We start from the raw sequence: 16,851 nt of genomic DNA, 5'->3' as shown, positions 1-16,851 counted from the left end.
TCACAGGTCTCTGTGACAAGAACAAAGATATTCAAAGACACAATGCATGAGAATAGTTACAATCAGGACTGGTCCAGGAAATGCAGAACATCTACTCACTGTGCCAGTCTTCCCCAGGTTACTGGCAGAGCCTCCTGATAAATCCTCAGGGATACTGAACCATGCCTTTCATAAATACACTTCCATATACAACCAAGAAATATCCCCATACTGAACCAGCAATTCCCCAAACTATTGTTTTGTTTTGTTTTTAGGGGTGCGATTGAACCCAGGGACTATCTACATTCCCAGCCCTATCTTTTATTCTATATTTTGAAGCAGGAGCGCATTAAGTTGCAGAAGGCCTCACTAAGTAATCGAAGCTGACTGTGAGCCTGTGAGCCTCTTGTCTCAGCCTTTTAAGAAATGAGATTACAAGTATGCACCACCACGCCCAGGTCCCATGGGAGTCCACCTGTGACACTTTTTTGGAACTTCATAAGACACATAGTTAATGATTCTTTCATCAATATATTCACCAGTAGAGGTCCTTGGTCTTTTGGGAAAAATAAACTTCTGTGTTCTGTTTTGGAGGTCTGGATGCTGGCCATTTACAGGAGAAAGGACTAGTTTTATTAAAACAAGGTATGTTCCCATAAAGCTGAGCATTTCTGACTGATCCACAGGATTCAGCCTGTTGAAAAAGTTTACCCTCAGAGCATATGACCAGACTACCACGAAGAAACTGTAGACTGAGCAGGAGTGAGCATCATTCAGAGGGCAAAAAGAGCAAAGGATGCATAAAGTCAGCCTCTGTGAGGTCACCTCTGTTCCCAAGAGACCCTGTCCATGTGCTTCCCCTGAAAGCAGAAGCTGTCCTCAGCCTGAGGCCAGGCCTTGAGGAGAGGCCCTAGAGCTGAACTTGGAGCCCAGAGAACATTGCTTATGGAAATGGGTAGAGGGGTCTGGACAGGACGAGAGTCTGCTCAGAGATACCTCTGAACAAAATTAGGTCAAGGGAGGTAAGAAAACCAGATCTCTGTTCTTCAGCAAAGCCCTAAAGAGCCATTCAAGCTAAAAGTTTTATTGTAGTATGAAATTCTATTATAGCATATATAACTCCTTTGCAACTGAAATTTGGGTATGCAGTAAAGATTTTGATTACGTGACTATTTGTGTTGAGCAAATTTTAAGAATTTGAAGAGCCAGTCACAGTGGTTCACACCTGTAATCCCAGTACTTGGGTGGCTGAGACAGGAAGATCACAGGTTCAAAAAAGCCTCGGCAACTTAGTGAGGCTCTCAGCAACTTGGGGAGACCCTATTTTGAAATAAAATATAAAATAAGTCTGAGCGTGTAGCTTGGTGATAGAATTCCCCTAGATTCTAGCATCCCTAGTTCAGAAGGAAGGAAGGAAGGAAGGAAGGAAGGAAGGAAGGAAGGAAGGAAGGAAGGAAGGAAGGATTTGAAATAGTCTTTTTGGAGCCCATGATTACAGCATGTTCTTCCATTTGGTTATTTAGAGAGCCTAACACCAAGTACAGCCTACTGACTCAAAGAAGCCTTGTGCTAGTTGGCATCAAATTGACCAACCACTGGTCCAGCTGACCAAAGAGTGGAAAAGGAGGAGGGCCAAACAAGGAAAACTTGGGTGGAGGCAAGGAATGGACACAAAGAAGAAAGAGAAAAAAAGAAAACCAGGGACAAATAGAAATAAATGAAACAAATATAAGAGAGTAAATTGAGCTCATTTTCCTATAGTAGAAAAAAGGCAAAAAAGAAGTAGAAAAGTCTTGGTGTACCTTGGCTGTTTTATGCATTCACAAGAAGACATCAATTACATATATGCACCTCAAGATATGAAAAAAAGATATGCGTTGGTTGTTTTTGATTAAAAAGAACTAAACCACAGGGAAGACCATATAAAACTAATAGAAATCAAAGTCATCTAAATAAACTGCCTAACATTTGCATTCACAATATATCACTATAATGACTGTGTATTTCATTACTCAAAATTAATTGTTGTGAAGTTTACCTTTTATATTCCTAGATTTTATAATTTTGGATTCATTATCATAGTTGTTTAAAATTGTTGCTAGGTATTAGCACCAAACTTGCTTGAAGAAGGTTACCAAAAATAATTCATGTTTTGAGTGGGATAAATATAATGAGGGTCTACATCTGAACATGTGTAAAATTATGAATAAGACATGGTTAACCTGGGCAACCATTGGTGGGAGGGGGGAAGGGAAAACAGGGGCGGGGGGAAGAGGGCACCAAATATAGTTTAAATGTATACTATTTATGTTCAATAAAAAATTGTTAAAAGAAACAAAAACTATATTAGTACCCTGTAGAGATACAAATTCTCCTCTGTTGGGATTAAAAGTAAGTGCAATGACTAAAAAGTGGGAAGAGGTTGAATCTATAGTTAACAAAGAAATTAACTAAATACTAACCAGAAGCCCCAAAACTCAGACAATGGAAAGGAAATCATAATCCTTCTGTTTTGAGAAAAGAGAACTATAATTGCCACACTTCCTATTTTTGTTGTTGTTGTTGTTGTACTAAGGGTGGAACCCAGGGTCTTCCTACCTCTCCTACCTCTAGGCTATACTCCCAGACCTATTTTATACTTTATTTGGAAACAGGGTCTCACTAAGTAACTGAGGCTGCTTCAAACCTGTACAATCCTCCTGTCTCAGCCTCTCAAGCACAAGAATGCACCACCACGCCTGACCACACTTCCTATTTTATGACAGAGTGATTACAGACTTTTAAGATAAGGAAATTCAGACATCTACTTATATCCCTAGTTGAAGGCAGATTTCCCCCAAGATGAGAAAGTACTTCTGTTCAAGTTATGAAAGAAGCCGAATGGGCTGCAGCAAAGAATGTGCAGGAGCTGAATGAACTTTGGTTTAAGTTCATTACTGAGGAGAGGGCTCAGCCCTCAGAAGATTAAAAAGACGTGGCTTATATTAGACAGAAAGGGGGTTTTAAAGTAGACATTTGGGTTTTAATTGAATTTGAGTTTTTTAAACTTTTTATTGGTGCATTATAGTCATATATCTTAATGGGGTAAAAGATAGAAGCATACATGCACACAGTCAATTAGTAAGTCAAACATGAAAAGGATGGAATGGGGTGGAAATTGGGGAAGGGCTAAATAAATTAGAGTTTTGATCTTGCTTCTAATATGCTGTGTGAATCTATACAGATGCCTTACTCTTTCTCTTTTAGGTCTTAATTTTCTTATCTGTAGAATGGAGCAGTGACACTTATCTCATAAAATTCTTGTATATATTAAATAAGATCCCACTTACAAATCTCAATAACAATAAACATTAGGAGAAGCACTTTGTGGAGGACGTCAAGTTGAGATCGTCATTTAAGAAGTAGCTTTCCAATTTGCTGGAAGTTGAATGTAAACAAGTCACTTAATTTCTCAGAACTTGCTTACTTATTTATAATATGGAAATAAAAATCTGTCCCAGTCTGAGAAGGGTGCCTTAAAAGTTTTGTAGCCAATCCATGTGGAGATCAAAGCTGTAGTTTTCATGTTTACACATGTGGATCCAGCCAAGGTCAATCAACTCCGATTGTTATAGTCAGATATGAAATGTTCCCCAAATAGCTCACTGATTAATGCTTTAAGTTGATGTAATTAAGTCATGAGGTTTGTAATCCCAGAAGTGGATAATTCCATTGTAATGGATCTACCTGGTAGTACCTAGTAGGCCAGTAGGGTGTGGCTAGAAGAGGTGGTCCCTGGGGATGTGGCCTTAGAGGTTATATAAATGGCTCCTCATCCCCCTGCTCTCTCTTTTGCTTCTGGCCTCCATGAAGTGAGAAGCACAGCCCATGGGCTCTCTCTCTACCCCCACCACCATGCCTTGATATCTGAGGTCCCCAGCCTCACATGAACTGAGCCCGGAACCATAAGAAAATAAGTCTTATTTCCTCTAAGTCATGTGGTCACTCTTTTAGATTACAGCTGCAAGAATGGCAACAGTTACCTTCGTCTAACCCTTAGACAAGCCCACCTGAGCTAAGCAGTGCCTCCAGCTAAGCTCAGTCTACAATCGCTAAAACTCTCATGCATAAAAATAAACATTCAATACCACATGGATTCTGGCTGTTCTACTGTGTATAAAATGCTATCTCATCATGATTTTGATATGAATTTCCCTGGTGATTAAGGGTGCCCAAGCATTTTTCATGTGCTTATGGACTATTTGCACATCTTCCTTGGAGAAATATCTCTTCTATAATACTTTGTACATTTCTAAATGAATGTGTTCTCATCATTGTATCACAAGTGTCCCTTCTATATACTGGACACAAGGCTTATGTGGTTTTCTGACATTTGACCCCATCCGTTGGGCTGCCTTTTTACTCTTCTCACTGCCCTTAACTTAGGGATGTCTTTAATTTTGATGAAGTCCAATTTATCTATTTTTGGTTGTCAGTAGTTACAGTGTCATATCCATGAAATAATTATCAAAGTTAATGTCATAAATATTCCCCCCTTTGTTTTCTTCTAGAAGTATTGCAGCTTTATCTCTTCTATCCAATCTTTAATTCATTTCTGAACTTTTTTGCTCACAGTGAAAGAAAACTTCCAAATACATACTTTTTCACATAGATATCCAGTTTTCCTGCATACTGAGTTTTTAAACACATGATTAAAACCCATGTTGTATCCATTTTTGCCCCATCTTTAAAGTAGTTAGAAGTGGATATGTAGGTTATGGAGTCAACCACCAATCTGGCCTCATCAATTGCTTCAGCCAGTGAAAGCTAAACACAATTCATCACATTTTTTCTCTACTACTTGAAACCAGCCATCTCCCAAGTAGAGGCTTCCCCCACCCTGGCCTATAGTGAAGAAAACAAGAAGCAGAAGGACACCTGACCCACTGTATACAGATAATGAAAGCGAAATTAAACATGTAGTTTTGGGAGCTGCAAAGATGTTAAGGTTGTTTGTTACCGTATCATAACCTAGCCTATCCTAACTGACAAGAGAATGAATAACAAGTAATTCAGATTAAGATACACAATTAACACGATTAGGTAATATAGGCTATTTAGGATGGTGGTTAAGAGATGAACTCTGGAGCCCCTGAATACTAGCATGTGATCCTGAGCAAGTCATTTACCATCTGTATCACAGTTCCTTGGGTAGTAATAGCAATTGCCCTATGTAAATGTTGTATGGCTTATATAAATTATTTTACTTATAAAAGGAAGTATGATATTTCAGCATTATTTCTTAGCTTGGGTTCCCTGGAAGACCAAGGACTTATGAGCTATTGCTCCACTAGGGCATACGTTCCATGAGAACAGGCATGAGCGACAAAGATGTGAGGCAGGAAGAGTCTTTAAAATCAGCAAAAGTTTGCATTGTAAAGCTTGATGTCACAAAGTGCAATGAATTGCTTGATCTTTGGGTCTACTCACCTTAGAATACAGATAAACTATGTCTCGACTCTGTGAGGAGAAAATTATCTATGAATTCTACTTTCATTGGTCAATAGGTGGGAACTCCCTAGACCTTCTGGGTTGTTCAAGCCTGGGCTTAAATGCCAAGTGAGTCCCTCTGACGAAATCAGTAAGGACATCTGAGGCCCAAATGTGGGAGGTGCTCCTGACAGGCATAAAATGAAATATTATTTTCTAATGTCATTCTAATTTTAGTATTATACATATAAGGATTTCTGTAATTTGGGTAAATATGGTGAAATACAGAGCATAGTAGGAAGCTATTGTCCTGAGAGCTGAGAATCAGAGTTTAGACATTGAGCCTCTCCAGTTTGGGGGCCACAGCAGTTCACTACTTTGGAGTATGGAGTTCTGGGTGCGTAGTTCTCACTGACTCTCAGTACCTAGTACACAGATAAGGTAAGTATTGAGTGCCAGAACTTCCTTAGAAAGGGGCAGACTTTTCTCTTCTGCTGAGAGTGACATTTTCTCCATATCAGAAATTCTAACCTAGGCCTTATGTTAATGAAAGTGTATTGTTTTTCTCTCTCTCAAACACACACACACACACACACACACACACACACACACACATCCATCTCTCAGTATTCATTTTGAGCTCCTAGGTTCTATGATAAATTCTGGAAATATTTCTCAAGAAGCCTTTTTTTTTGTTTTTGGTGGTACTGGGGTTCCTGGAAGCCCTTCTACCTCTGGGCTACACTCCCAGACTTATTTTATAATTTGGAAACAGGGTCTCTTAAGCCAGCAAGGCTGACTACAAACCTGCGCGATCCTCCTGTCTCTGCCTCCCAAGCATGGGGATTACAAGTGTGCACCACCACGCCCTGCTCAAGAATATTTTGATTTAACATCAGGTTTCACTTAACCAAGTATTTCCCCAATTGGGGAAATATATGTTTGCAATCAAATAGATCTTCCTAATCCTTTAAAAAGGGTGAGAGGTTGAACCAATACATCGTTTAAGGAATAGAAGAGAAATGTAATTATTTTATTTTTGTATAAGAAAAACATACACATGGTTGCAAAAATAATTAAAAGGCATACAGTGAAAGGTCTTACTACCTCTCGCCCTACAAGACCACTCCCACTGCCACAGTACCATGACAGGCAGTTATTATTTTCTTTTTTTAATTTTTTATCCATGCATTGTAGCCATACATCTTAATGGGGTACAAGATGGTGACGGCATACATGCACACATCACCCAATGAGCCCTTACCCAGTTCCTGTCCCATTCATTCCCTCCCTCTCCCTCCTTCTCATGTTTGGCGCAGTGAATGACTCAGTTATTACTTTTTTATGATTCCTTCTATGAGCAAAAAAAAATAGTAAATATAAATATATACTGAATCCTACCTTTTCTTACACACAAAGTTTCTTTGTTTTTCTCACATAACAATATAGCTTGAATATCATTTCTAGTCACTGCAGAAAGAATTTCGCTCTCTTTACAGCTGTGTACAATTCTATCACATGGATAAAACATTAACTAGTCACTATTAACATTTCATTCTGGATCCATATTTGGTTGTTCCAAAATTTTTATACTACATAAAACTGTGCCCATGACACAAGAAATGAAAACATTAATTGCGAATAGAGGAAGGGTAGTGGGGCAGCGCAATAATGGGAAGAGAAGCCCTGTGAGACACTGAACAATAGTGTGGAAAATTGGGGGTTTGTGGGAGGAGAGGAACCTAGGAATATGTTGCAGAATTAAAGCTAAAAGAAGAACTGAAAGAAGAATTGAGCTGAAAGAGGAACCAAAGAGGATTCATGACATAAACAGCAGGAGCGGATGGACAAATGAAGGAGAAAGGGAGAAAAGGGGGTGTCATGGTCCTCAAAAGAATCCAAGACTGAGAAACCAGGGAGAGGGGCCAGAGGCTGCATCTTCCTCTGCCCTGCGCTGCCTGGCTCAGCCCAGGAACACAGAATGTCCAACTCTCCCTTCCCCTCAGCTCCATTGTCCACCTCCCCACATGATCTGGATGTCATGAAGTAAAGGAATACTTCCTCATCTAGACCGTCCTCCAATACCCCCAAAAGGCCCACAAACTTCAAGGCATATCAGCATTTACAAACAACCTTTGTGGGTATAAACATGTCTAAAATGATGGAATGGCTTCACTCTCTAAACTCCACCAGCCAATAAAAATACACAGAACAGTACTACGCGAACAGGATTTTAGGGTAGAAATCAAAAGAATATACTTGAGCCAGAGATTAAACAAGACGCTTTACATAGTCCATGAACATAGACAAAGAATAAGTTGCAGAAAGATGATTCAGGAACTTGGGATCAGTTAGTCATTTAGTTCTGCAATCTGAGAATACGTTTCTTAACGCTCCTAGAAATCTAAATATCACACATACTATTTTTATAGTTAATTTTTTAAAGTTTTATTGTAAAGCCAAGTACAATGGTCGATGCCTATAATCCCAGTACGTAGGAGGCTGAGATAGGAGGATGGCAGCCTCAGCAACTTAGTGAAACCTTCAGAAACTTAGTGAAACACTATTTCAAAATAAAAAATAAATAAAATAGAGCTAGGGGCATAGCACAGTGGTAGAATACCCCTAAGTTCAATCCTCAGAATCATAAAAAATTAATTAATTAATTAAGCTTTATTGTGAAGCATATAATAATAATAAAGTGAATTTCAAATGGCAACTAACCATGTTAAAAAAACGATTGCCATAACATAAAACTCTTGTTGAACACAGATTATTTGAAAAAAAAAAACAATGATTATGATGCAGTTCAAACATAAGTGAGTCCTTCTTGGATAATTCTAGAATCCATAACAAGAGCTCTGCCGTGTAAAATGCCTCAGGATGGGCTAGTGCCTGAACAGTTGACAGCAGCGCTTCACTCCATCCTGAAGAGCCTCTATGACTTTGTCATTGCGGAGGGTGAAGATGAAAGGGTTCAGAAAAGGAGTCACTACTGAAACCATCAGGGAAACTACCCTATTGTAGTCAGCTGCCTGCGTCTGCTTGGGTTTCACGTAAAGGAACAAGCAGCTGCCATAGCCAATCACCACACAGGTGAAGTGGGAGGCACAGGTGGAGAAGGCTTTTCTCTGGCCAGAGGCCGAGGGGATCTTGAGGATGGTGGAGATGATGTAGGTGTAGGAGACGATCGTGGGGATCAAAGAGCCAAAAAGAACAAAAACAGCCATTAGAAAGAGGATAAACTCTATAAAAACAGTATTATTGCACGACAGTTTGAGCAACTGCCCTCTGTCACAGAAGAAATTGTTCACTACATTTGATTTGCAGTAGGTAAGCTGAAATGTGGCATAAACTGGCCAAATTTGAAAGAGGAATCCAAATACCCATGACACAATTACCACAGAGTTGCAGGTGCAGCTGCTCATAATGATGTTGTACCTCAGAGGGTTGCAGACGGCCACATAACGGTCCACAGCCATTGCTCCAAGCAAAGCAAACTCCGTGGTCCCCAGAGCAAGGTACAGGAAGAGCTGGGCAGCACATCCAGCCAGAGATACTGTCTGCATCCCAGGGATCAACAGTCCCCAAAGCATCACGGGAACAATTATGGTTGTGATCAGAATCTCCAGGACAGAGAGGTGGACGAGGAAGAAATACATAGGGGACTGGAGACGTTTATCAACACAGACAATCATGATGATGACCGTGTTTCCCATTAATGTCACCAAGTAGAAGAAGCAGAAGATAGCAAAAAGGGTATGGTGCAGATCTTCAGAACCAGGGAAGCCAAGTAGGTAAAATTCAGTAGCACCAGAGTAATTCCCAAACATTTAGGTTTGAGGCTTTGTTTCACATATAATCTAGAGAGCAAGAGAGAGACAGGAGAGATTGCTTCTCATCTCAAAAGGAATAAAGACATCTTGAGGTTGAAGAAATACTCTCCTACTTTTTTTTTTAACACCACAACATGACTCTACTATTTTCTATACAAAGTTGATGTTTATATACACACATATACATATGTGCCCATATATGTATATAGAAAAACATATATATGTATATGTATTAGGAATGTGTTTATATACATACATATACATATATATTTATACCGCTGTATGGGTGTATGCATAAGTATGTATAACATCTGGAGATAAATGTGTAAGTACAAGAAGATGAGAGTTTGTCCCAATAAAATGACACCCTGCCTCCAACTCTGCTCTGTTGTCCATCCTATCTTCTTCCCTGATCACAACCTGCATGAGCAGGTTATACCATCACTCCTTTCTTTTTTAATGGAGCTAAACTGTATTTTCTGCCTATTATGTTCCTATTGTGCAGAGTCTTGCTGCATTTCAATAATTACAATAAATTAACCCTGGCCAATCCTGTACAGGCATGGTTATGTTTTTCCCAGACAGCCACTTGGGAAAGTCTACATCAGCCCTTTAGCAACCATTACTTTCTCCAGAGTCCTGGGAAAAAGGAAACGTGTCAGAAGACACTGAACTATGTTGCGCTGAACTCCTTAGCACTTCTGGGCTCCTTTCCTCACCTCACCTCATTCCGATCCTTTGCACAAATGTTTCTTTCTTCTTCTTCTTCTTCTTCTTCTTCTTCTTCTTCTTCTTCTTCTTCTTCTTCTTCTTCTTCTTCCTCTTCCTCTTCCTCTTCCTCTCCTCCTCCTCCTTCTCCTCCTTCTCCTCCTCCTCTTCCTCTTCCTCTTCCTCTTCCTCTTCCTCTCCTCCTTCTCCTCCTCCTCCTCCTCCTCCTCCTCTTCCTCCTCCTCTTCCTCTTCCTCCTCCTCTTCCTCCTCCTCTTCCTCTTCTTCTTCTCCTTTCTTCTCCTTTCTTCTTTTTTTTTTGGTGGTACTGAAGTTCCTGGAAACCCTTCTACCTCTGGGCTACACTCCCAGACACGCGTTTTTCTTATATTTTTATTTGGAAACAGGGTCTCTTAAGCCAGTGAGGCTGGCTTTGAACCTGTGCGATCCTCCTGTCTCAGTCTCCCAAGCACGGGAATTACAAGCATGCACCACCACACACAGCTCAAATGTTTCTTTTTATGGGCCTTTTCTCCTCATCCTCTCTAAAAAACACAGCACACCTGAACTCTCCCAACCTGTACTTTCCCAACCACTGATCTCATCAATACCTCAAATCATGTACAAACCCCACATTTGAGTCCAAGGTAAGACTTTCTCTTTCCCATGCACTTTGTCCTTCCTATATTACCAGTATCAGAACAGTCTGGCAAAGTATGTACTCTATAAATATCCTAAATTAATAGATCAGTGGAAAAAAATCAGTGAATGAACTGAGACTCTCCGGCCTGATCAGCTTTCTTTCCACTCACTCCTCTCTGGAGCACTGCCGGTCGACCTCAGTCTCTGTTCTCAGGGATCCCTGTAAAAGGGCAAACAGTGGCAGGGAGGAAGGCAGAGGTGAAAGGGTAGGGTCATGGCAAAGGCAGACTGCGGTGCCAGCACTAGGTGGAGAGTGGTGGAGAGAGGACTGCAGCAGAGCTCGCCTCCATGCAACGCTTTTGTGCACTCCAGGTTGCAGGTTCTCCTAGGAGGCAGCCAAGCCCTGACCCCCCACCCATGCTGATGCTCTTCTTACCCTCTGCTTCACAGAAAGTAGCCCCTGGAAGACACTCACCTCCAGAGAAGGGGGCTCAAGTGAAAAGTTTCAGGACTCTCTAGGAATCAACCTAGGCTGCCTGTGGCCCAGCTAGTACAGATCTATGGAATGGTGACAGGGGCAGCTGCCATCCCTCCATCCATAGCGAAGAACACTTGTCCACACACAGAGCTTAGGGTGACGTCCAGAAACGCTGGTGCCAAGGGGTGTCCGGATGTCTGCCTCTCTCATTCTCTCTGCATCCTTCTTTCTTCCTCCCTTTATCTGTCTCCAAGGATAAAGCTATCACTGAGGAACAATTGGTAGAAATTCAGAGCCACACTAGGGATTCAGTCAAAGAAAAGCTGAACAAAACTTTCACCCTTCCCTCCTGGGGCTAATCAAGTGTTAAAACTCTGAAAAGTTGTGTAATCCACAAACTTGAAATCTCCCTTGTCAGCAGGGACTTCTCAATACCTGGGTGGCTTTTCTTTCAGGCTCTTATCACCAAACAACCATGCTGAGATGTGGCAACCACTTACTCCACTCTGTGCCTCCTCCTGATTCAAATGCACCCCCATTCCTAAAGGATCCTGAGCTGACACCCTACTAGCGACTTCAAGACAGATAACAACAACCTAAAGGCCACCAAAAGAACTTCTGTCAACAGTTTTCTCTGCTTCTCTAAGCACTTACAAAGCCTGTCCTTCCAGGTGCTATCTGGGATATCTTCTACCAGGCTTTCTCTGCCTACAGCTATATAACTTCTACATGAAAAACAGAGGCTCTACCCCCACTGAAGCTCACAATCTGTTAACACTGTAGCCATTCCACTCACTCCAGTGTGGTCACTCCAAGGGCAGTGCTCACCACACATTGCCCTTGGGAGTCTGCAAATGCTAGCCCTCTCCCAGCTGCTTGAATACAGGGCTGAAAGATGAAGGATCAATATTCAGAAGTGAGAGAAAGGTGGGGATGCCTGGGATGCTGAGTAAAGTGGCAAAATTACATTTAAAATATTCATTTTTATATTGTGAGAAACAAACATTACCATAATATTGGCACAGGTCATATTTTAAAGATAAAATTGTAAAAGAGGATATAATGCAAAATGTAAATTTCCCTCTATCTGCTTGACCCTCTAGATCTGTCTTCTAGAACTAAATTTTGTTTCTAATGTATGCACACAGAAATATTCTGTATATGTACAAGATTATCTCTAGTTTTTTTTTGTGTGTGGTGGTACTGGGGTTCCTGGGAACCCTTTTACCTCCGGGTTACACTCCCAGACACCTATTTTTTATATTTTTATTTGGAAACAGGGTCTCTTAAGCCAACAAGGCTGGCTTTGAACCTACGCGATCCTCCTGTCTCCACCTCCCAAGTACAGGAATTATAAGTGTGCACCACCACACATGGCCTCTAGTCCTTTTTGAGTGAAGATATATCCTACTTCTACTACTACTACCACACACACACACACACACACACACACACACACACACACACAAATGGCCCTCCATACCCTTGGTTTCCATATCTATAGGTCCAATAAACCACAGATCAAAAATATTTGAAAAAATCTTGGGTCTGTACTAAATATATACACAAGCCTTTGTCATTATTACTTAAAAAATACTGTATAGTAACTATTTACATAGAATTTACATTACACTAGGTGTTATAAGTAATCTAGTATTTACTGTCTAGTAATTATAGAAGGCTATATGTAGGTTATATGCAAATGCAGGAGCTTATATTTTTATAAGAGACTTGAGCATCTGAGAATTTTTATTTCCATGGGGTTCTGGGGGCCAATCTTCTGTGCATACCAATAGACAACTGTATATATAAACATTTATGTGTGTATATGTATTAAACCTTCATATTACCAATTATATATCAATCACATTTTAAATTATTATTTAATAAATATTGGTATATTATGATATGCTACTGATGTATATTTTTTCTCTAGTTTTTGTTTTGTTCTGTTTTGCAGTACTAGAAATGGAACCCAGGGACATTCTACCTCCAAGCTACACCCTCAGCCCTATTTTTTATTCTTTATTTTGAAACAAAATCTCACTGAGTTGCAAAGAACTTCACTAAGTAGCTGAGGCTGTCCTCAAACCCTGATCCTCCTGTCTCAGCCTCCCAGTGCTGGGATCACAAGCATGTGCCACCACGCCCAGCTTGTTTTTTCTAGTTTTAACACCATAAGTGATTCTGTAATATTCTCATACATGTCTCTATATTTGTATAGACAAATTTTTAAATCATCATATTAAACTCTTAGTTGTTATCAAAAGTTCTTCCAAACACTTGAAACAATTTATAACCTCCTTAAATGATATTATATAGTGACTACCCTCAGCCTCAAGGAAGAATATTTCAGCATTAGCACTGTGCAGAGCCTAGAAATGAAACTAACATGTAAGTTGTTGATAATCATTCTGAGAATTAAATATACATTCCAGAGGTGTGTATTCCAGAAGTGTGTTGTTGGCTGCCCAGCTAGCAGCGTGGCCACCATGTGATGTGAGTCAGAGCACTGTGAAGGAAGGCTGATGGAAAATGAGAAAATCTGAGGACAGAAAAGTTCTCTAAAAACATTGATTACAGAGCCAGATTCCCTACCATATGGCCTGGTTCAGTTTCTCCAGATACCCTTCTAGTGTTATTAACTATGTATTAGATCCGTAGAAAGTGGAAAAGGGAGAAGGCATGTAAACCAATAAAATCCCTTTGGAAATAAATGTGTCTGTTTGTTGTGAACTTGATGTATACCTACCCTACATTCCAGAAATTCTACTTTTAGGTAGTTGCTTAAAATAAATGAAAATATATCCTCATAGAGACTTCTATTACAGTGTTCATAATACCTTTATATTCTAAATTTTGCAATAAATATATATCCAGTAACAAAAGAACTCTATATAATATTCATGATTGTAACAGTGCTGATGGAAAAGTGATTGGAAAAGATTATGAAATAATTCATTTTAATATTGCTGAATTTTATTTGCCTGACTTGTTATTTAAGACTTTACCCCCTAAGTTAATGAGATATTAGACTATAGTATTTCTTTTATGTAAGTCCTTTTGACAGGTTTTGATATTCCAATAGTGTGAGTTATAATAAAATGAATTGAAAAATATGCCCTCTATTATTATTATATCAAAATAATTTCTCCTAAATTGTTTGAAAAAATTCACCAGTGAAGACATCTAGACCAAAAGTTTTCTTTGTAAGAAAGTTTTAAATTAGTTTTAATGTATGAAAAGAGCTATAGGACTACTGAAAATGTCTACTCCAGTTTGCATTCATTTCAATAAATTGTGTTTTTAAGTCAATCATGCAATTCATCTAAATTGTAATATTTATTGGATAAAGCTGATCATCATATCTGCTTCTATACTTTTAAGTATTTTTTATCCATAGTTATATCGTTTGTTTCCATTTCTAATATTGGTAATATGTGTGCTTTCTTTTACCTTGGTCATTCCTGGTTGGTTTTTTGTTATTATTGTTGTTTTTGTTTTTTGTTTTTGGGGGTTGTTTTTTTTTTTTTTTTTGGTACTGAAGATGGAACCCAGGAGCATTCTACCTCTAAGCTACATCCTCAGCCCCTACTTTTTATTCTTTATTTTGAAACAGGGTCTCACTGAGTTACAGAGGGTCTCACTAAGTAGTAGCTGAGGCTGTCTGCAAACCGTAATCCTCCTGTCTCAGCCTCCCAAATGCTGGGATTACAAGCGTGTGCCATCACCCTCGACTGGAATTTTTGAATTTTTTTATTGTGTGTATGATATGTTTGCCTTACTAATTTTTACCTATTGCTTATCCAGCTTATATTTCATGCTTGAGGAATATTTTCCAATGTACACTATCACAAGCATTCCTCATATAAGATTAGGGACCTTCCTACAGTCATATGACCTCATTTTAACTAATTATAGCTGCGACAATTCTATTTTCAAATAAGTTCACATTCTTAGTTACTAGGGGTTAAGTCTTCAATATGTGAATTTTGAAGAACACAATCCAACTTATAACTGACATATTGGTTGCCACCAATTTTTGGCAACTGTGAATATAGCAGCTGTAAATATTCACATTCAGGTTTTTGTGTGATCATAAATTCACAACTCATTTGGTTATATAGCAAATAGCATGATTGCTTGATTAAATGGCAAGAACTGCATTTCAGAGCTATAAAGACAGCAAAAGCCTTATGTCTTGCTCTCAGAGATTACACACAGCTACACTATAATTGGTGATTCTATTTCGCTCCAATTCTCTGGGACCTGGAAAGGTAAACTCCATGTGCTGCTTCAAAGCCCCCATCGTTGATGGGCAACCAATACAGCCCAGTACAGCAGAGGTAAAACCAAGGTAGATTATTGATTCCTGCACTTAGTAAGTGCACTACCAGAACACAGAGGCACCACCTGCCTAAGAAATAAATTACTAGTCTGTTGTCTTAGTAATGCTGATAAGAACATACCAAATCTGTATTTAAGGGGTTGGGGTAGAGGAAGAGAGGGAGAGTACCATTTTCAGGCTTCCCAGTGTATCTGCCAGGCACTCTGCTTTTCTTCTCTTTTCTTTATATTTCCTATTGACTTTGTAATAAAAAACTGTAGAAGCTGCAACCAAGCTGCTTAATTTGATTTCCCAATTCAACAATTTTTAGTTGAATTGAGGAAAAATGCCCTCAGTGCCAGTACTACCGTAACAGAAAGCCCTGAGCTAAAATGCTCACTGTGTCTCATCATCTGATGCCTTTCATATGTGATGATGTAGCAAGCAGGCCTTCACCAACACTGAGAAGATGCTAGTACTGTGCTCTTAACTTCCCAGGACTATTAACCAAATAAAATTATATTCTTTTTATATCACCTGGCCTCAGGTATTTTGTAATAGCAACAGAGAATGGATTAAGGTATAAAATTGGTGCCAAGAAGTGGAGTTGTTATTATACAACCACCTGAAAACTCAGCAGTGACTTTGGAACTGGGTAGGCTATAACAACCCTGAGTGTATGGGAAAAGCATGAATTTCTCTAAACAGAGAATTCAGGTGACCTGGCAAGGGATCAGAAAAATAAAAAAGGGGAAAATCTAGAACTTCTCAGATATTATCTAAGGAATTACAACTGGAATGTTGATAGAAATGTGGACACTGAAGGCCTTTCTGATAAGGTCCCAAATGGAACTAAGGAACGAGGCACTGGAAAGAGAGTAAAGACCCGCACTAGTTATAAAGTGGCAGAGAACTTGAATTCATGTGTCCATGCACTGAGACTTCATGAAATACAGAACTTAAAAGCAATAAACTAAGATATCTGGTAAAAGAAATGTCTGAGCAGCAAAGCATTTACCTGGCTGCTTTTAAGCACTTATAGTGAGGTGAGAAAGCCAAAGAGATGGCATAAAGACAGCATTTATAATTAAACGAGAAACAGAGCCGAAAGATTTGGAAAATTCTCGGCCTGGCCATGTAGTAGAGGATGAAGGAGCATTTTCAGGAAAGGAAACTAAGGATATGACCCAGTGGCTTTTTACTAAGATTGTTATAGTTAGAAGAAATCATCAAGACAATGGTGGTAGCAAGGCTCTGGAAGTACTTCAGAAATCCTTGAAGCTGCCTTTCCTACCACAGGCCCACAGCTCTAGGAAGGCAGAATGGTTTGAGGAAACAACACAAGGCACACTCTGAAGGTTTGATGCCCAGGACTACTTTGAGTCTGCTCCCTGCACTCTGTGACAGCATTCT

At 39.5% G+C, this 16,851-nt stretch overlaps 1 protein-coding gene across 1 annotated transcript; it reads right to left on the bottom strand.

Moving 5' to 3' along the window:
• Window positions 1-8,336: 8,336 nt before the first annotated feature.
• On the bottom strand, window positions 8,337-9,281 carry OR9A4 (olfactory receptor family 9 subfamily A member 4; the record flags this gene model as incomplete). The annotated part of the gene is made up of 1 exon (XM_080701355.1): window positions 8,337-9,281. One exon carries the CDS (start codon window positions 9,279-9,281, stop codon window positions 8,337-8,339), a length of 945 nt encoding a protein of 314 aa, XP_080557481.1.
• Window positions 9,282-16,851: the final 7,570 nt, after the last annotated feature.

The sequence above is a fragment of the Muscardinus avellanarius genome (genome assembly GCF_963383645.1).
Source record: "Muscardinus avellanarius genome assembly, chromosome: 9".
Taxonomy (NCBI): Eukaryota; Metazoa; Chordata; class Mammalia; order Rodentia; family Gliridae; genus Muscardinus; species Muscardinus avellanarius.
The sequence above is the reverse complement of the archived record's forward strand: the minus strand, read 5'-3'. Positions and strand labels throughout refer to the sequence as shown.